Below are 20423 nucleotides of genomic sequence, written 5' to 3'. Positions count from 1 at the left end.
GCGACTGTAGGTTATCTGACTTTTTCTTGCTGTTAGGGTGTGAGTGATGTTCTCATGTGACTTTCAGTATCCTAGGTGGAAGCAACTCTTTATGAATGATTTTGTAACCAGAAAGGATGATTGGTAAATTTGACTTCATAAAAATTAACTTTAAGGGAATTGCCTGGTGGTCCAATGGTTAGGACTCTGCACTTCCACTGCAGGGGTCATGGGTTCAATCCCTGGTTGGGGAACTAAGATCCTGCCAGCCATGCAGCGTGGTCAAAAAAAAAAAAAAATTAACTTTAATATTAACTTAGTTAACATGAAGAGTATGAAACTGCAAGACACAGAGTGGGAAAAGATATTTGCAACACATAGGACCAATAAAAAGCTCATAAATGGGATATATAAAGAATGCCTGTCAAACTGTTATATATAGAATGGATATAAGGTCCTACTGTATAGCACAGGGAACTGTATTCAATATCATGTGACAAACCATAATGGAAAAGAATATGAAAAAGAATATATACGTATAACTGAGTCATGTTGCTGTATAGAAGACATTAACACAACATTGTAAATCATCTATACTTCAATAAAATTAAGAAAGAAGAATACCCGGGAATCAGTAAGGAAAAGATAATCTAATAGATAGACTGGCTAAAGAGTTAAACAGGTGCTTCACAAAAGCAGAAATATAGTTGATGAATAAACATATGAAAAGGGGTGCCATTTCATTAATAATTAGGGAATGCAAATTAAAATCACAATTACACACCATGAGGGAGCCTATAAAAATGGCTGAAGTTGAAAATGTGTGACAATATCAAGTTTTGGCTGTGGAGCAAAGGATGTGGAGCAAAGCAACTCTCCTCCACTGTTGGTGGGAGTTATTAGTTGGTAACAAACACTTTCGACATTATCTTGTAAAGGTAAAGACAGGCTAAATTCCATTCTAGCAATTCTGCTCCTGGGTATACACCTCAGAATTGCAGGACACGTGTACCAGGAGGCTAAGCCCTCTGATGGACACATTCCTCCTTGGCTTTGATAAACCTTCGGCCAGAGTACTGCAGAGTCTGGCTGGCCATCTGATCTCTTCGCGTACCTATGCATATCTTTGCTCCCATGTACTTTGCAGAATCTCATTGTAACACACTCAGGAGACAAAATTACTTCCAAGTTTGCTTTAGCGGAGCCCCACATTCTTCCCCCAAGCCTCTCTGGTACCTGTGCTGAGGGAAGAGCCTCTGCTGCAGTTCTCAGCAGTGGCGGTGCTTACACATCTCAGTAAAGCCGCCTTCATCCCCCTGCAGGGACTCACCCTTTCCCTTGGGCCTGAAGGTGGTTTTGTATAGCCCCTTCTGTGTCTCAGAATCCCTCCACGTACTTTACCTCGTATGACCCCGTGACATGGGAAGTAAGCTCCACCAGGCGGGGCTTTTTGTCCGTTTTGGTCATTGCTCTATCCCTGATGCGCAGGTAGTCCTGTTAAAAGATAGGAATTTTACAGGTGAAGAACCTGAGGCTCAGAGAGGTCACTTGACTCCTAAATGGAGAGACTTTCTAGCCCTGAGTTTGGTGTGTAGTGTTGCTTTTTGGAGTACAGGATAACTTTTTTATTTCTATAAATGATATGAGAAAGGACAAGGAACTGTAAATATAGTGTCTACAGTGTGATGTCATACAGAGGAAAGGACACTGAAAAAGTTCAAGGTCTGGTGTCTAATACTGTCACTGCTGCTTTCCGGTCCTAAGGCCTGGTCTCCAGGCTCTGGTGAGGATGTGATGAGAACATGAATCTGAAAGTGTGCTGTACCTAGTAAGGTGTATTTGTGGGTTGAACTGTGTCCCCCACAAAAAGGTATGTTGAAGGTCTAACTCCCAGTACCTGTGAGTGTAACCTTATTTGGAAATAGGGACTCTGCAGTTGTAATCAAGTTAAGACAAGGTCATACTGGATTAGGGTGGACCTTAAATCCAATGACTTGTGTCCTTATAAGAAGGCCTTGTGAAGACACAGAGACAAGGACACACACAGAGGGAAGACAACCATGTGAAGGCAGAGGCAGAAACTGGAGTAACTACAGGCCAAAGAATGCCAAGGATTACTGGCAACCACCAGAAGCTAGGAAGAGGCAACGAAGGATTCTTCCCTGGAGCTGAGGGAGCACAGTCCTGCTGACACCTTGATTTCAGACTTCTAGCCTTCAGAACAGTGAGAGAATAATACGTTTCTGCTGTTTGAAGCCATTCAGTTTGTGGTAATTTGTTATGGCAGCCCCAGGAAACTAACACAGGTGTGCCATGTGTGTAAGGATACGCCTTGTATCAACGGATGGTTCAGCATCGCACGTACACTTCTCCCAAGTGAAACGACCCATCGGTGCTGAAAGGTTCCCCAGACTAATGATTTTCCTTCCTTGCTGCCTAAGTTACCCACATTTTCAGTTTGTCCTTTCTTTAGCGAGAAGGACACAGGACAAGCTGTGCAGTGGAGTGGAAAAAGCACAAAGAAGGTCTCCAGGGACTATCCTCTAAAAAAAAAAAGCACCAAGGGGGATGCTGTCTCAGTGCTAGGCAATTACTGTGGGCGCAGATGAGGGAGGGAACAGCAGAGATGGAGGTCCCCAGAGAGGATGCTGGCCAGCCCCATGGAGCGTAAGCACCGAGAAGCACAAGCACAAGGCAGGAAAGAGGGTCGGCGCAGATACACATCAATATATCCTACTCCAACACATCAGCCCCTCCTTTGGGCCAAAGACTCTTGGCAACACGAGGTAAGTCTATTCATTAGGCCTGCACTATCTCCTGTTGCCTTCTGATCTGGGTTTTCCTATCCCTCCTGCATGTGCTATGAAGGTAGGATAGGGCCAGGGGCTTTCATCTGCATTTCATAATATTCTTGTGGGAAAAACAAAACAAACACAATACTAATAAACCTTTGTGTCTGGATGGGATTTAGAATTTACAAAGTGCTTTCACATACAATCCCTCTTGATTGGGCCTCCTTGTGAACAATCCAGAGGTGCTTATCCATGAAACACAGGTCAAATCAGAGATTACAGGAAGTCCTAAGCAGAACCATGCCAACCTCCCAAAGTGGACATGGGTCAGGTTAGGAAACCATAATACACACAGGCCAACAATCCCAATATGCAGCCTTATCCAATAGCAAGGAGCAGACTGAGCTCATGGCACCGGTGGAATGCCATCTGGGCAAGAGTCCCGAGATGAAAACAGAGGACTTCTGTTGTCAGTAAATGGGAGACTAGGTGAATTGGACCAACCCTTCCACTAAGGACAATCAAAAGGCTGTACAAACATCTTAAAAGCATCAACAAGCAAACAAGATTCTAAAGAATTGTTAGGCTGACATCCCAGAGAGGACAGGAATCCAGACAGGTAGGCCCAGCATTCAGGGCCACTTTTCCCTGGAGGCACTTGCCCATTTGGAAGAGGTGACTAAGAGAATGAGCTGTGTGCTTCTGGAAGTCTTGCAAGGTTGGGGGTCGGGGGGTGTTGGAGTTCAGGGTCCACCAAAGGTGGGACACTGATAAACCACTGCCTGTTTTGGGCTGAGACCCCAGATGATTGTGCCCTAAGGGGTAAGGATGAACCGAAAGCAAACCAGCCCTTGCACAATCAGATAGGTCCGCAGTCTGCCTTCAGTGGCCAGGAAATCTCCAACTTTGAATCTGGAATAATGTGATCTCAGAATTCTAGTGCCCCGGCCATGTGACAGAAGCAAACAAAAACCCCCTCTAAAGGAAGAGTCATCCTAGATCTGAAAATCTCAATAAACAATTTTTCAAATACAATGTCCAGCACAAAATAAAAAATAATGAGGCACAAGAGGAGACAAATCAGGGGGAATCAGCAGAAATTAGGCAAAAGAAACATACTCATGGGGATTCCAGTTATTGGAATTCTCACAGATTGAACACAGGCAAAGTTCTAGAAAACTCTCACCACCAGTATTAATTCTGGATATTTGAACTCTTAACACTCTCTCTAATCCATCCTCATTTGTTGCCTGGATTGCTACAATCCCCATTCTCTCTGCCTTTACCATCGTCTACCTTGGCAATCTGTCCTAAATTGCCCTTTCCAACCTCATCACATAGGACCTCTCTGTCTCTCACAATCTCTAGTCACATAGCACGACTTTCCTGTGAGTATTCTCCCTCTGCCTTGAATGTCTTCTCCTGCATCTTCTTGAAAAATGCCCCCTCATCCTTCAAAGTCCAACTTAAACCTCTCTCCTTGAAGCCTTTCTGAATTCATAACTCCAACTCTCACAGCTCTGTATATACCTCTATTAAGTACTGACACACTGTATTATAATTATTTGTTTATAAGACTGTTTCTCAAGTACACCGTTAACTTCTTGAGGTTAGGATCTATCTTATTCATCTAGAGCTCCTGGCATCTAGCATAACACCTGGCTGAGCATGCGCTGAATAAATATTTAAGAAAGAAGGAAAGATAGGGCTTCCCTGGTGGTGCAGTGGTTAAGAATCCACCTGCCAATGCAGGGTTCACGGGTTCGAGCCCTGGTCCAGGAAGATTCCACATGCTGCGGGGCAGCTAAGCCCATGCACCACAACTACTGAGCCTGCGCTCTAGAGCCCACAAGCCACAACTACTGAGCCTACGTGCCACAATTACTGAAGCCCACGTGCCTAAAACCCATGCTCCGCAACAAGAGAAGCCACCAGTGAGAAGCCTGCGCACCGCAACGAAGAGTAGCCCGCACTCACTGCAACTAGAGAAAGCCTGTGCACAGCAATGAAGACCAACGCAGCCAAAAATAAAATAAATAAATAATTTTTTAAAAAATTTAAAAAAAAATGAAGGAAAGAGTATTCTTAACAGGTGCTACAGACTGTTATGGACTGAATTGTGTCCCCCCCAAATATCACATGTTGAAGCCCTAACCCCTAATGTGACTGTATTTGGAGATAAGGTAATTAAGGTTAAATGAGGTCATCAGAGTAGGGCCCTAATCCAATAGGATTGGTGTCCTTATAAAAAGAGGAACAGACACCAGAGAGCTCTCTCTCTCTCCATATGCACACAGAGAAAAGGCCATGTGTGGACACAGCAAGAAGGTGGCTGTTTGCAAGCCAGAAAGAGAGGCCTCACCAGAAACCAACTCTGTTGGCACTTTTATCTTGGACTTCCAGTCTCCAGAACTCTCAGAAAATAAATGTCTGTTGTTTAAGACTCCCAGTCTGTAGTATTTTGTTATGGCGGCTCAAGCAGACTAATACATAGACAATTTCTGGGATTTCAAACATGTATAAATACATATCTTTAATGAAGGGAAGAATTCAACTCAAACTGACAAGAAGGGGTAGGGAGTAGAAAAAATTACATCAGGAAAATGGCTTTTTAAAAAGTTTTATTTCAAGAACTTTGTTTTTTACTGGTATTTCAAAAAAAGGTGGGTCAAAGTACAAAAAAAAAGTCAGTTGAATAACAGCATAGGTTTAGAAATCACAGCAGCAGAAGCAATGTACAGACAGCACAGACAAAACAATCCAATGTATGCAATTCTCTTTAGGTTCTTTGCATATTTTGTGTTTTTTCCTTCCTGTACAAAATACACCAAAGCATGCCATGAGATCAGAAAAAAGAAAGGAGTTTAACAAATGGTTACAAGAAATACTCTGTACAAGAGGAGATAATTCTTCTCCCCTCCCCACCCTCCCACCCCCATTTCCTCTCTTTTTGCTCTGCTTTAGGTTAAGTTGTTCTGAAGACAATTCACCTCCAAGTCGGCCTGGTCACCTTTGCCACCCTCGAGTTTGGGTGACATGGAGTTCTGAATGTTAAATGGCTCCTCCTCTTTCAGGCAGGACTTGAGAGCTTCCTGGATTTTATGGGGAGCACTAGAATCATCCTGAAAGAGGAAAAAAAAGGTGAGGGAGGGGTGGGAAGGAGACAGTGGGTAGAGGGATCAAATAACATCTCAGACTTTTCAATTTGGCTGAAAGAATCATAACTGAAAAAAGGAAGAAAGCTCTGAGACGTGACTGAACCAAAGAGACTCATTAGCAGCTACTTTTTTAGGAACATCATCCTCAAAAACACTGGCCAGATATAGATGAAAACTTGACAGGTAATTGCATTACAAATACCTTTAACTTAGGCCAGTGTGAGGTTTTCTCTTTGGCAGAGACTGGGGAGAAACAGTCCCTTTTAATACTTGGCCTGGCCCCTCTAAAGCCTCACCTGTTGGTGAGCTCTGCCTGGCCCCTCTTCACACGGCCCTCCATCTTGTTGAGTTCTGCTCTCACAAAAAGGTCTTGATCAGGAACATGACTTGTCGGTGTATTCAGTGGGGCACAAACTGGACTGTGGTCAGGTGCAGAGCTGTTCCTGGCAAAATTAGGGCCTCTCTCCCCACAGCAAATATATGTTCTCTGACTAGAGGCTGGAGATGTGTGAGCCTCTTCTTATCAGAATTTATCTACCAAAAGATGCTAACTTACAAGGTGTTTCCTCAATCCAAGCCCTGTGCTGCTGGTTCATGACCCATCTCTGACTGGTACTCGTGCCCTCCTGCCTATCCACGTGTGCTGCCTGCAGCCCTGTGACAAGCTCCTGAACCTGAACTGAATTTGTTAAAGGTTTTCAGGAAACCCACACCAGTACACAGTGCTCCGGCTCTGCATTCAGAGAACTCTTACAGCAATGCCTGCCTTCCCACTACTCTTTTCCTTTAGGACCGCCTGAGGGGATTTTACCCTGTGCAACTCAATGGGCCTCAGTTCTTTCTCAAGTGCTTGGAACTGTGCTAATCAAAGAGGTCGTGTAGCTACCCAGGCAGGTTCATGGATGGCAAGAAGGGTAACGTCCCTATCTGATCAGCTAGCTCAGACCTTTCTTGCTTTAACCAAAATTCAAGGTACTCATCATGCTTAAGGACCAAGGCATTCTCCACAGAACTGTGAGCTTGGGTTTCCCTGGTGGCGCAGTGGTTAAGAATCCGCCTGCCAATGCAGGGTACACGGGTTCAAGCCCTGGTCTGGGAAGATCCCACATGCCGCGGAGCAACTAAGCCCGTGCGCCACAACTACTGAGCCTGCGCTCTAGAGCCCACGAGCGACGACCACTGAGCCCTTGCACCCAGAGCCCGGGCTCTGCAACAAGAGAAGCCACCACAATGAGAAGCTCGCGCACCGCAACAAAGATAAGCCCCTGCTCACCGCAACTAGAGAAAGCCCGCGCATAGCAACGAAGACCCGATGCAGCCAAAAATAAACAAATAAATAAATTAAAAAAAACACAAAAAACTGTGAGCTGTTGTCCACGCTCCCTGCTACTGAATTTGACCCATAATGGCACTAGGTCAGGCAAGTGACTAGTTGGAAAGTAGGGAAAGGCTCCAGGCCTACATTGGTTGCTACGGGTGTTTAAACGTACTGTGCATGTAGAAATCACTGTTACCTGCCCCTTGCTCCAGCCTCACTTAGCACTTTCCCAGAAGACCAGCTTGAACAGAACAATTTGATAGAGTTTCAAAGACCTCAGGAGTAATTTACAGACAACGGCGGAACACATGTTCCCCATTTCCAGTGAGACAAGCACAAGAGGAAATGAACTTCATTCTGTGCTGAGGCAGGTTTCACGCAAGGCAGCTGCGCACAGCACGCATAGGCACTTGATATTTTCTACCACTGCTTGCAGAGGTTTAGAAAAAACTGTTCAATGGCATAAATGTATATGTGCTGAGATGGAAAGATTGTCCTGATAATATTAAGTGTATTTTGTACACACACACACACACACACACACACACACACACACACACACACACAGGTTTTTTATAGAGAGGGAAGCAGAATGAGGCAGAACTTCTGTATTGTGTGGGGGAAGATGCTGGGCATGATCGCTTGAGACCCTGAGTAGAATGGACTTTGGATCACAGCAAAACCTGAAGCAAAACAAGATGGCCTGTACTCACCTCTCCTCTTACAAGCGTGGAAATCACTTTCATGTTTTTCAAGATAACTGCCCCCACTCCCGCCCCATCACACACACCTTGGGGGGATGCAGGGGCACAGGGGTATTCTCATAATGTGAAAAAAGTGTATTTGGTGAGTCTTATAGACCTGGGCATCAAAACTGTGATGCCATGAGGGTGGGGACCCAAATTAAAACTGGCACCACGAGGGCTTATGGGATTTGGACAGATGAGAAAGCTGCCTTCTGGGTCAATAGGAGGAAATAGTAGATCCTAAAAATAAGGAACACAGGTATCCAGACAATGCTATGAGATGAGCTAAGTACCTTCAACATGTAGAACGGGTGAGGGTGTGTCTAGACCAAGATGGAGCTATCCTAGTCCACGTGTTTCCCTCAGAGCTCCATCCTCTTAAGCCTAGGGTTGCTGAATCCCTCAGCAGAAGGATTATGTGCCTTTGATTTGGTGGAAGTCCCTCATCAAGAGGGAACTGGACTTCCCTCTGGGCTAAGTCCTGGGAACTATTTCTGGCATTCTGCCCCAGCGGCATGGGCATCGTTCAGCCAGGGGTTCAGGCCTGGACGCCTGCTTGTCCAGACACAAGCCTCTATCAGAATGGGGTGGGCAGTCAGTGTTTTACCAAATACATGGAAGAAACAGAGACTGGGAAGTAAGAAAGGTTTAAATTGGGGGATGGGATGGCGGTGGGAAACACTAAGGGACATCTTGGAAGGTCTGTCAAATCGCAGGAGGACCAAGTTACAGCCATGCATTGCTCTAACAGCACAGCTGTGAGAACCAACAGGGTGGCTCTCAGCACTTGGGCAGTTTGCCCATGGAGTTCAGGTGACTTCACTCATGCTGTGCAGCTGGAGAGCGCCCGGCTTCCTACACACTTGCCATTCCTCCTGGAAAACGGCAAACCTCCACAGCAGGGGCTGAGGAGCTTTGGGCTTTTCCTTTTCCTCCCGAAGTTCCTTTCCTAGGCTGGCTGCTCAGCTCCAGAAGACTCACACGTACTCGGCCGCTGGCTCACCAGCCACAGGGCCCCAGGTCAGTCCAGAGGGCCCAGGCGAGGAGCAGCACAGAGTGATGCGTGTAGCAAAGGAAAGGGACGTGCCCTCTACACAGACACCAGCCACGGACCCTTCCCCCACCAGACCCAAAGCAGCATGGTTTTTTTTGTTTGTTTGAAATCTTTTCAGAGTGTGGCTTATAGAGATCACTGAAACTGGGTAGGAAAATGACCCATTCAATCTCCTTGACTTATGTAAAAGAAAGAACCCCTCTACTAAGATAAATAAAACTCTCCAAAATTTTAGGAGATGCCAAAACCAACAAGGAAATTTGAGGGGTGAAGGGAGAGGGATGGGGAGACTAAATGATCAGGCTTGACTCAGGTGCCCTCGTTTCAGCTCCTAGCTCACCTGGAGGTTTTCTCACTTTCATCCTGCTGCTAGCATCGCTTGTAAGCAATCACTGTGGTGGCTGAAGCAAGGGCTAGGGCTCCACTTCATCATAAAGCGGCAACTGTCTTAACTGTCAATGCCCACAAGATCTTGACTATGACCGAGTCTGACTTCTGGGCTGGGTGGAGGGAATTAGAGATGAAGTTTGTAGAAAATCCACCTGCTGGACAGGAGAGCCACCCCCTCACATGCTCAGAGTTTTGGCAGAAAGGACAGGATGTGTCCTGGGACACAAGCTGAGGGAAGGATGCCAGGTGGAAATGGCCCTCAAGATCCAAGAGGAGCTAGAGAGCACAACTTCGCTGAGGGATGCCCCGGGTGCTGCCCAGACAACCCCATGGCCCTTCTCAGGCAGAGTCTACCATGGCTGACCACCCTGCTCCATTCCATTTTTGTTTTGCCATATTCTTTTTTTTTTTTAATTTATTCATTTATCTATTCATTTTTGGCTGCATTGGGTCTTCGTACGTGCTTTTTTCTCTAGTTGCGGTGCGTGGGCTTCTCATTGTGGTGGATTCTTTTGTTGGGAGCACGGGCTCTAGGCGGGCTGGCTTGAGTAGCTGTGGCACACGGGCTAGTAGCTGTGGCTCGTGGGCTCTAGAGCGCAGGCTCAGTAGTTGTGATGCATGGGTTTAGTTGCTTCATGGCATGGGGGATCTTCCCGGATCAGGGCTCGAACCCGTGTCTCCTGCGTTGGCAGGCTGGTTCTTAACCACTGCGCCACCAGGAAAGCCCCTCTGTTTTGCCATATTCTGAACTCAAGGTCAGTGGCAGCTTTCATGGACAAATGCCTTGCTTTCACAAAGTTGGCTCAGGCCAAGAAGAACTGGAAACCTTTGTATTGGCTCATGCAACCAAGGCCTCCAAGAGGAGCTATTTCTTTCCCCTCCATCTTGGTGAAGAGGAAAGGTGGACATAACAAGGGTGCCCGAAATGCATGAGTCATAAACTTTGCTAAGGACCCTCACACTCCATGGACAATAAACACCCTGACTGCAGGCACCACTGTATGTGTCAGGCCTGCTGTCCCACATGTACGAGATGGCAGATCAGACAGTGGACCTGAGAGACCCCATGGCAGGCCATCATTCACTAGTAGTCCATAAATGACAACTAAATGCACATCACTGCAAGAGGCCTGGTAAGGTAGGGATAGGGTGTCCCAAGATAAGGCTCATCCTATATCCTTGTGGGTTGATTAAAGTGGTTACCAATCTCAGCGATTACAGGACATGTTGTTCTCCTGGTTATTATGTCCATCTTGAACTTATTAATATCTTGGTGCATAACAAGTATGTTCTTTCTCTACCCTTTATATCAAAGACTTTAAAAAATTATCCTAAATTGGCCTCTTTCATTTCTTATTTTAAATAGACCCCTTTGCTCCTCCTCCACCAGGCCAAGCTTTTCTTTTCTGGGATCTGGTGATCAAGGTCTCATGTACTATTATTCTCTCTTTCTCCTTCTGGGGCTACACTTTCCCCACCTATAAAAAGAAGACAATGGTCTAGATCTGTGCTGTCCAATATGGTGGCACTGGCCACATTCGAAGAGTTCTGAAGCCACAGGTAGCTGATGGCTGCTGTAGTGGACAGTACAGACACACAACTTTTCTATCTCACAGAAAGTCCCTCTGGACAGCACTGGCCTAGACTGTGAAGGCCCCTGTGAGCTCTTATACTCTATGGCCCATTATTTCAAAGAACTTCTTCAAAATTTCCTCTTAAACTCCACTGTTTCCATCTGAAAAGTCTTAGTTTCACTCCGTTATCTGTGTAATGATGCATTTACCTGGAGGTATGGAGCCTGTGTCATGTGCAGAATTCTTGCGTTTGTATCTGATATGATTTGGGGCTTGGATGGTTTCTGCTTTATTTCTGAAATTCTGACAGTACCCAGTATTTGACTGGTTAGTCTGGTCCAGGTAACACACTGGGCCAGTGTCTTTAGAAAATGGTCTATTGGGACCTTTTATTGGGTTTCAACTTATATTTATGAGCCTATACTCCTAAGGACAGATTCACCCCTAGACTTATGCTTCCACCCTACCATAAGTGTTTTGTGCTTACCTCAGCCGTAACCAATGTATATAAGCCTGCTCATTTTTAGGGTCCTCAAAACAGTGTCAAAGACACTGTTTTTCCAGCCATCCCAGAGGTTTTCCTACTCATCCTAAAGAGCAACCACCATTTGCTTCAATGACCAGCAGGAAATTCCCTAGCAATGAAAGCGGAGACTTTCTCCTTGATATAGAAAATAGAAAGACAAAAATCAGACTTCTAAAGCCCAGATGAAGCTAAAAATCATGTGTCATCCTAGAAACACATCTTCTGTACTTTGTATAACTTTGTTTGTCCGGGAAGTGGTACACCATCACGCCCTTATTCTCACTTTCACGGCCCCAACTGCCTGCCCTATCCTGATCCTCAGAGCTCTGAAGAGTGGCTCCACACTCTGAAGTGGACCAGAGATGTGGCCTGGGGCTGGAGCCTGCACAAGGACAGATGTGAAGAAGACAAGTTACCTGACAGATAACATTATCATAGAGAGCCAAGGCACAGGCATGGGGGGGAGCAGGTATGGGGAGCATTGCAAAATTTTCTTACGTTTGGGTGAGAGCCCTCAGCAATGGTGGAGAGGGAGAAGTTATCGTTGTGGAGCTCAGATGGGGTCCGGAATTTGCTGGTTAGGACAGAAGAGAGAAGGGAAAAATGTAAGTGAAACGATCACAGCGAAATCTGATAGAAGCTTCATGGGTCAGGGACTGTATTTCATCAAATGCCACAGATGCACCACTATTTGATGTACCACTAAGAAAAATCTTCTACCATTTAAACCATGATCCAATGCTTTCTTATCACCTAGAGTTTTTATTACACACTTTAAGGAGCTCATTTAGACTTTAGATAAAGAACTGACAATGATATGAACAGCTATGACCACGTTTGTGCATGCCAGACAATTACAACTACATCATGACTGCCATCAGGCCAACAGTGGTTATAAGACGCCAGCGACTGTAAGACACAATCCAGTTTCAGAGATGTTAATATGTGAAAAAAACCGTGTATCTTAGAATCAATAAGCTGCAGCAGTATCTGTAGTGCACTGGGTACATGTAGCATTTTCAGAGCAGTAACCAGGCTTGGGAAAGAAAGAAGGTATGCAGAAGGAAAAAAGGGAGGCGGCATTTGAGCTGAAGGGCTGCGGAAGCCATGTTTTGCACAAAACGCATAACCAACTACAGGAGGACGACCTAGGAGGCCCTACCCTGGGCCTCAGCTCTTGCTTCTCCACTCGCCTGGCAGCTGCTTCTTCTCTCCTATCAGCAGCAGCCCTGATTGGTGGTCCCATCCCCACCCTGACCCTCCCCGCCACTCCAACCCTCTGGTGTCAGCGTGAGGAGCCAAGGGTCTTGGCTTGTGATCACAGGCACAGATGCAGCCCTGCCTCAATGCACAGGCACAATGCAGAGGCCCTTGCAGGCCCACAACGGTTAGCTGAAAAGCTGCAGAGAGCTGCTGGCATCTGCACATCTCATGAGTTCACCCAGCAAAGGAGCAACAGATGGTGTTTTGTCCTTTTCCCAGGACCCGGGGCAAGTCCTTTGGTCACGTTCTCTGGAGGGAGTCTCGGGTCAGGGGGAGGGGATTACTTGGACAACAGGTTGAAATGGGGGGTGGGCGGCAGGTCTGCATAAATTGTCTCTTGGGTCCCAAGGAAGCTGAACTCCAGTCTCCTCCTTCTGTGACGCCTGTGACATTTCAGAAGGTTCTTTACTTTGCTTAGTGACCACAGTGATTCTCTCATAGTGTGTTAAGGTCACATTCGCGTGTTCAAGCATGGACTTAAAGGGTAAATGCATGCTGATTCTCACATGTGCACAGTAGTCACTCCTCTGCTAAGAGCTGAAATGAGACTCCATATCCCCACACGGCCCTTAGAATCCACAGTGGAGAAAGTGAGGGCCGGGGTCTCACCACCCCCCACATTCTACTTAGGAGGGCTTCCTTGAGTCCTCTGCCCTTCTGCCTGGACCAAGGATTGACAAGTTTGGAAAGCAACGCACTGCAGTGCTAGACCCTCTCACTGAGGAGGAGCTGGTATTGAGTGACAGCAGATCTGAGGGAGCTGGAGTCACTTCATGCTGATTTGTGAGCAAAATCCTCACGCTGGCCACTGGCTGTCAGAGACCCAGGAAGCAGGTGCAGTCAGGTGGGGGTGGGGGACCGAGCACAGTAACGTACTTGACCAGAGTTGGGAGCTGCTATACTCAGGTTACCTTTTCTAAGCACCTTCTATACGGCGGTGTGTGTGTGTGTGTGTGTGTGTGTGTGAGGAATGGTGCTGGGCAGCTGCAGTGTGCCACAGGGGCTTAACCTCGGCTGCAATTCCAGCACATTCTGTGTAGGAATGGTTATGCTTGGGTGAATTTTTGGTATGAAAAACACAACCAGGGATGGAGAGCAGGTGCCAGAAACCCTCAGGACTACATCCCTGGGTCAGATGGGGTGGGGTTGGCTGTCACAGACTCACTTGGTCCTGCGCAGCTTGGTGTTCTCTGTCTTGAGCAGATAGAGCTTCTTGGCGAAGAACACCGTCATCATGAAGAGCAGGAGCAGCACAAGGGCGGCCGAGCCTACGGCCACACACATCACCTGGAAGTCAGTGATGATGGACTCGCAGCGCATCCCCTTGTGCCAGATGTAGTCCTGCGTGTTGCACCTGCAGCGGTGACAGGGTGAGACTGAGGCGACGGGCTGGCAGCCGTGGCCGCAGTGAGGGCCTGGCCCCTGACCCCAGGACTTCCCTCAACCGCCTGCTCCTAGTGGGACTTTGGGGCCCCCATCTGTGCAGACCTTATGGTTGCTATTGTTGCCTTGTCCTTAACCATTCCATGCAGAGGTTCATGACACACATGAGGTAACCGGGGAGCTGAGAAACTGAGCAAACTCAGTTTCCAGGAGGGAAGGGAACCCTCGTTTTCCACCTCCGTGAGAATAATCACAGGATTCTCCCAGATCCCCCCAGACCGCCCCAACCCCACTGGGCTCTGGTGAAAAAAAAAAGATGGAAAACAAGACCAACAGGAGCTACAGCTACAAAGTAGTAGGATCCACACTACACAACGTGAAAAACCTATCTTGCGGCATTGCAGTCCCATCTAGTTCACGTGGCTAACCAGACACTGAAAAATAAGGAAGCGACAGACAAGAACAAGCACAAAGACAGATGTATATTCTCCCTTATCTCTGCAGCCCCCAAAGTGCTGCCCCTAAAGCTTCCAGTCCTATTCCCATGAGAACTGTCATGAAAGCAGAGTGAGAATCAACCCTCTGGGTGGGTTTCAGTCCTTTCGTTGAGTGACTTTCTCTTGCCCTTGGGACATTCCCAGGCTCCAACTCTTCCAGTGACATTGCTGTTTCCATGGGAACCAGGCTGCTTCAAAGAGGAAAAATGTGGAAGGATACAGAGGCAGGCAAAGGAGGGAGGACATGAACCTCAGGGTGAATGACAGACAAGAGAAAGGGGTCCAGAAACGGGGAAATTTTGCATGGAAGAATTAGGTACTCCACACCTAGAATAGGGCAGGGATACGAGGCTAGCAGGGAATTCTCTCTTTTCCAACTGCCGCTTTGCAGTCGTGGGGGGCTGTTGGAGGATGGCGGGGAAAGAAGATCCCTCTAACCGACCATTCTAGAGAAGTTCAGCCATAGCTCTGCTCATTTCTCTGCAGTGGTCGGTGTGACAGAGACAAAGGCATGCTGCAGTATGCAACCAAGGGCTCAGCAGCCTCCTGTGAGTGGAATGCAAAACAGTTTCCAAGCCAGGGCTGGGCCTGGGTGTACCCACCAGAGGAGGAATCTCTGGTAGGGAGGCCCAGTGTGATCCTGGGATGGAAGCTGTGCAAGGGGAGCTGGAGTGGACCTGTGTGAAGCCCTTCTGAGGCAGGAGCCACTGGAGGATCCATGGTCAGTACAGGCATGCTGCTCAGGGAGGACACGCTTACTCTTCCATTTGGGAGTCCTCTGATAGCTCCAGGAGGTTCTGGGAACTGTCTAGCTCTCCAGAGGCAGCAAGGGCTCCAAATTTCATACTCTGATGGGGAGCTTACTTTGAAGGTGAAAACTCAGGCCCCCAATAGGTTGAAAGATTACAATTTTGCAGATTACATAGTTCCCAGGCTAAAATCATTACTGTAGTCCCCCCAACTAGAGGCTGAGGAGCAAAATCACAGGGTTTCCTCATTTCTGGTAGCCCTTAACCAACCAGCAAGGTCTCGTTGCCATAATTTCTTGATCACAGTTCCTCTTTTTGGCAATGGCTGGACAACTCCAATCAGAACTGTGTGGACACATCCTATATGAGTGACGCTAACGTCATGATCATTTACAGGGAAGAAGAACTTCATGGGAAGGAACTGGAACTTAAGCTTTAATGCCAAAGGCGCAGCATTCATGCATTCTGTATGCTACTCTTCTACCAGAACATTAAGACCTACAGAAATTTGAATTCTTCACATACCTCCAAAGAGACCAAGAAAAAGAAACATCAGGAATGACACTTTAAAAAGAGACACCCAGATTTGCTCCTCCTAGGGCCAGTGGAAACAAGTCCCAGGAAGAATCTGAGGCCTCCATGCCACTTCTAGGGCCTGTAAAGGATGGAGACAAGCAAACCACCCAGGTCACCCCGGACTTGTGCTTCTTCCAGAATAAGCCAGTGAGCTCTCCAGCAGGTTAACTACCTTGCCGTGACGGCAGGTGTATGGGGTAATTACTGATGAGGCATGGGATTGTGGTTGCAGACAATATCTTTACTCTGACACTAAACTCTCTGGGTCTTTAAAATACGCTGGATTGGGTATCCCCAGGAAGACAACAATCAAGGTAGGAGGGACAAAGCCACGACCCAAAGTCAAGAAACCCCACCACAACTGCTATGCCAGGAAAGACACTCTGCTTGACTTGACCTGTTCGAATGGCTGCTCTCTGGGTCTGCTCCCAATGAGAAGGTCTTCACTGTGACTTTATGTGCCACCCCAGGCATGTGCCCCACAGGGTCACAGGGCCTTCCTCCTGCCACACACATGGCTCAGAGGGAGTGGTCATCAGTTCTCTCTCCTCTCAGTACGTTTATGGGCCTACTCCTTCTACTAGTTTAGTCAGAACTCGCCAACAAGAACTTGCCCTCAAGCCAGCAAAGGCCTTTTCCAAAATCTTTAGCCGAGTCCCTTCGTTTTGCCTCTATAGTTTACTGGTTTGGTAAAGGACACAACACTTAGAGGAAATACACAATCTTATTTCTGAGGAAACTCTCCTAGTGATGAGATCACAGGAAGTGCACATAAGATGTAATTCTATAGAATATTTGCTGTGACTATCCCTTGACCTGGGACTTCTGTGAATGCACAACCTCTGGGAAGCTGTGCCTGTCACATTCCCCTCTCTGCTGAGACAGCCTCCCATGCCCTCTCCAGGAGTTCTCTGACAAGCCCCCAGGAACCTGCCTGCCACACCCTTACCTGCAGAAGGCCCCTATGTTCTCCACCAGGTAGCACTGGCCGCCATTGTGACAGTAACTTGGGAAGAGGTCGCACACTGACCGGCAGGAGCCGTTATGTCGCACAAAGCCACTGCGGCACTCAGTGACATTCTCGCTTGGGGCCAGGTCCCTGCCTGGCTCTCTTGGGCGGGGCCTGAGGGCGATGCTGCTGCCGGGGACCATCCCCAGAGTATGCTGTGGAGGGACCGCATGCCACCGACCGGTGGGCTGGCTTGTCCCGGGCCCCAGACCAGGTTTCTCAGTGGTCACTAGAAGGTCATTTTCATTTTCATCTTCCAGGTCTCTGCCTCCTGCTGCGTCCTTGTCATCCTCCTCTTCTTCATCCAAGTCATCATAGAAGGATGTGGTAGGGTAGAAATCAGATTCATCAAAGGGGGTGAAGTCATCGTATAAGTCAAGCAGGCTCCAGGAAGGGGTCTCTTCCCCAGGATCAGGGTGGTGCTCTGAGGTACCTGGAGACCCAGGGAAGCTCCCCACGTCGGCGCCACGGCCCTCACCATCCAATCCTTCGAAGTAGTCGATGTCAATTATATCTGACGCCGTGTGGGGCTCTAGTGTGCCCTGAAAGGGGTACGTGGGCTCTGGCCCATGAGGGTCAGGTGTGCTGCCTCCCAGGTTCAGCCAAACCTCCAAGGGGCTCTCCTTGGGGAGTTCAGGGTCTGGGCTCAGCTTGTCGCCAGGAGTGGGGGAGAGTGGCCCGCTGGCCTCTGTAGCCTCGGGGGTGGCGGGGGACGTCGATGACTGCCCGAGGGCCTCGTCGGGAGCCGCGAGCGTGGCTGGAAGGGCCTGGGTGTCGCCGCTGCCCGCCTCTGCCGTCACTCCGCCCAGGCCTGGGCTGTCCGCCTCCAGCCAGGTTGTGTCTGTCACCGCCGCGGATGCCTCCAGAGCCTCCTCTGGCCCGACCCCAGGGCCCACCACCGCCTGCTCGCCGCCGGGCGCAGTCCGAGAGGTCTTATCTTCCCTAGCTGCTGGTGGGCCGGCCTTCTCCCGCGTGTCGTTAGCACGCGGCTCCCATGCCAGGACTCTCTTCACCTGCCTGTCTGCCTCGACGGCTCTGCCCGCCTCACGCACTGTGGGCGGGAGGGAGAGGGGCCTGGCGTCAGGGCAGCGGGCGTGGTAGGGCCTTGGGCTGCGCCCCGCCCCGCCGCGGCTGCTCTCCCAGAACCCCGCCAGCCCTAAGCCTCAGCTTCAAGATTTCCCAAGGCCACGCCCTATCGTTAAGTCCCGCCTCGAGCCCGCCCCATAAGCCAGGGAACAACCCAGCCAAACGTTTCCTCGCTCAGGCCCCGCCCCCAAGCGTAAGGCCCCGCCCCCTACACCACCCGCAGTCTAACCAGGGAGGCCCCCGACTCCAGCTCCTGGCATAAATCTTACCCTCGGGGCTCCATTCCACCTCCAGGCCCCGCCTAGGAGTCGCACCCTTAGGGCCCCGCCCCGAACTCTCATCCTCTCGCCCCCTCATCACCTCCAGGTCCCGCCCCGAAGTCTCACCCTCAGGCTCCGCCCACCAGACCCCTCCCCCAGCCAACACCTGGGTCCGCACACCAGAGTAGGGGCCGCCACCCACCACTCGGCCTCCCCCAAGTCTCCCATCTCCTCGTGCGCCCCTTCCCCCGCCCGGGCTGCAGACAAGGCGCTGCCCCGCCCCCTTGCCACAGCTCGCGGACTCCGCCTGTACCCGAAGCCAGTGGGACCCGGACTCAGGGTGGGGCGCGAGAGCTGCTGGGGTCCCGGTCGCTGTCGGTACCTACCCGGTGCGGCCCCAGTGGCGAGGACCAGCGTGGCCCACAGAAGCAGCAGCAGCGGCGGCGGCCCCCGACCCGGGACCCCGCCCTCGGCTCGACCCATGGCGCGGCGTCCCGACCGCTGTCCGCGGTCTGCCCGGCTGGCTGCGCCCTCGGCTCGCCGGCCGCCGCGCCTCCCGCCGGTGCTGCGGGCGTATCAGCCCACGATGGGCAACGGGAGAAGCCGCATGCCGCCGCCGCCGTCCGCCGCCGTCCCCGGCGCGCCGCGCCTCCCCGCCTCCCTCGCCGCGGCTGCCGCGCTCTGCGCCGCCCCCACCCCGCCCGCCCCGCCGCACGTAGCTCTGACGCCTGCCCTGCTCAGTCCGCCTGCCAGGGGGACAGACAGACCCCCGGCTCCGGATGCGGAGACAAACGGACGTTGGGTAGCGCGGGTGCAAGCGCACAGCGCCGCGGGTGGCGTTAGCTGCCAGGTGCACTGGCGGGAGACCTGCGGGGCGGGGCCGTGGCCCCGCCCTCCCAGTGGAGGGCTGGCACGGGGCCCCCACCCGCGAGGAACCCACCCGCCAAGCAACAAGCAAGGAGGCGGGGGCGCAGACACCCGCAGGCTCCGGGCGGGGCTCGGAAGGGCCGCAGGGGGCGGAAGCCCGAGCCCGCGGTGTGGCAGTGAGCCAAACCCGGGGGGCACGGAGCCTCTCGGATTTCTGCGCCGACCCTGCGTTCGGGGCGGAGAAGGGTCTCCGGGAGGTCTCCGAGTCCCCACGAGGGCGGGACGGTCGCTGACAGCGCCAGGCAAGGGGGCGAAGTGGACCTCCCAGGTCCTAATCGGATCAGACCTAATCCGTCTGCAGCCAAAGCCCCCGACCTTGCACGGCCAGCCATGGCAGGGGGCAAGACTTTCCTGGAACTGTGGCTACATTGCCTTCCCTCTCGCCTCCTCAGGGCAGCCTGGGGAGCGGCCTTTAATGCCGGCTCCTTCCTCCCTCTCCAGGATACATTCCCCCCCACGCCACCCGCCCATGTGTCCCGGGCCACCAAAGCTCAGGTTGGTGGGTAGTCGCTAGCGGCCTAGATCACAGCCTGGGGACACGCGGACGCCAGGCCACCGTCTGTGTGCCCTGTCCAAAGCTCACTCTGCCGTCCAAAACCACTCATCTCTGGATCCCTGCTTGCTGGGGAGTCACGGCCTAGTCACCTAATTTGTCCACCAAACCGACTGTCTGCCTCTTGATCTAGTAACCCAAAGGATATCTGGGGTTACTGCTCGAGATGCGGCAACTCTGGTATTTGAGAAACTCTCATTTCTGTCACTAGGGAATCACTTAAGCGACCAAGATAGAGATTCTCCTAATCTCTTTCTAGTACATGTCTCTGGATGGGGTTGCCTTGATTCAAAGTTCGTTTCTCTCACTGGAACTAGATCTGCTGCAGTCTACTTGCTTGTCCTGGTTGTTCCCTCCTCTCCAGGTCTGCCTGGCAAACTCAACCCAGAAAGCTCAGTTCCTATCACCTTTCCATCCCTGAAGCCTTCTTAGCCTGACCCAAGTAGTTAGACACGTTGGCCCTGATGTCATTGTCTACAGCAATTCTCTATTGGACCACAAGACACTTGAGTGTACAGCTCCTCGTGCAGAGGGAGGCTCCCTAAGGTGGGGAGGAGGCATAAATGAATGAATGGCAACCATC

General features: G+C 50.2%; 1 protein-coding gene across 2 annotated transcripts; it reads right to left on the bottom strand.

Annotated features, from left to right (window-relative positions):
* Window positions 1-5375: 5375 nt before the first annotated feature.
* On the bottom strand, window positions 5376-18932 carry CSPG5 (chondroitin sulfate proteoglycan 5). 2 transcript variants are annotated; one of them, XM_065885829.1, is made up of 5 exons: window positions 18747-18932; window positions 16955-18065; window positions 13966-14154; window positions 12036-12111; window positions 5376-5893 (listed from the first exon to the last, which is right to left on the bottom strand). In XM_065885829.1, exons 1-5 carry the CDS (start codon window positions 18841-18843, stop codon window positions 5732-5734), a joined length of 1635 nt encoding a protein of 544 aa, XP_065741901.1. In that variant the 5' UTR covers window positions 18844-18932; the 3' UTR covers window positions 5376-5731. The 2 variants fall into 2 exon arrangements, with proteins under 2 accessions (XP_065741901.1, XP_065741902.1); XM_065885830.1 differs by lacking the exon at window positions 12036-12111 and having other exon boundaries at window positions 5842-5893; window positions 18747-18843.
* Between the last annotated feature and the right edge of the window lie 1491 nt (window positions 18933-20423).

This window comes from Phocoena phocoena, chromosome 10 (assembly GCF_963924675.1).
Source record: "Phocoena phocoena chromosome 10, mPhoPho1.1, whole genome shotgun sequence".
Classification (NCBI taxonomy): domain Eukaryota; kingdom Metazoa; phylum Chordata; class Mammalia; order Artiodactyla; family Phocoenidae; genus Phocoena; species Phocoena phocoena.
This window is presented reverse-complemented; position numbering and strand designations above follow the sequence as displayed.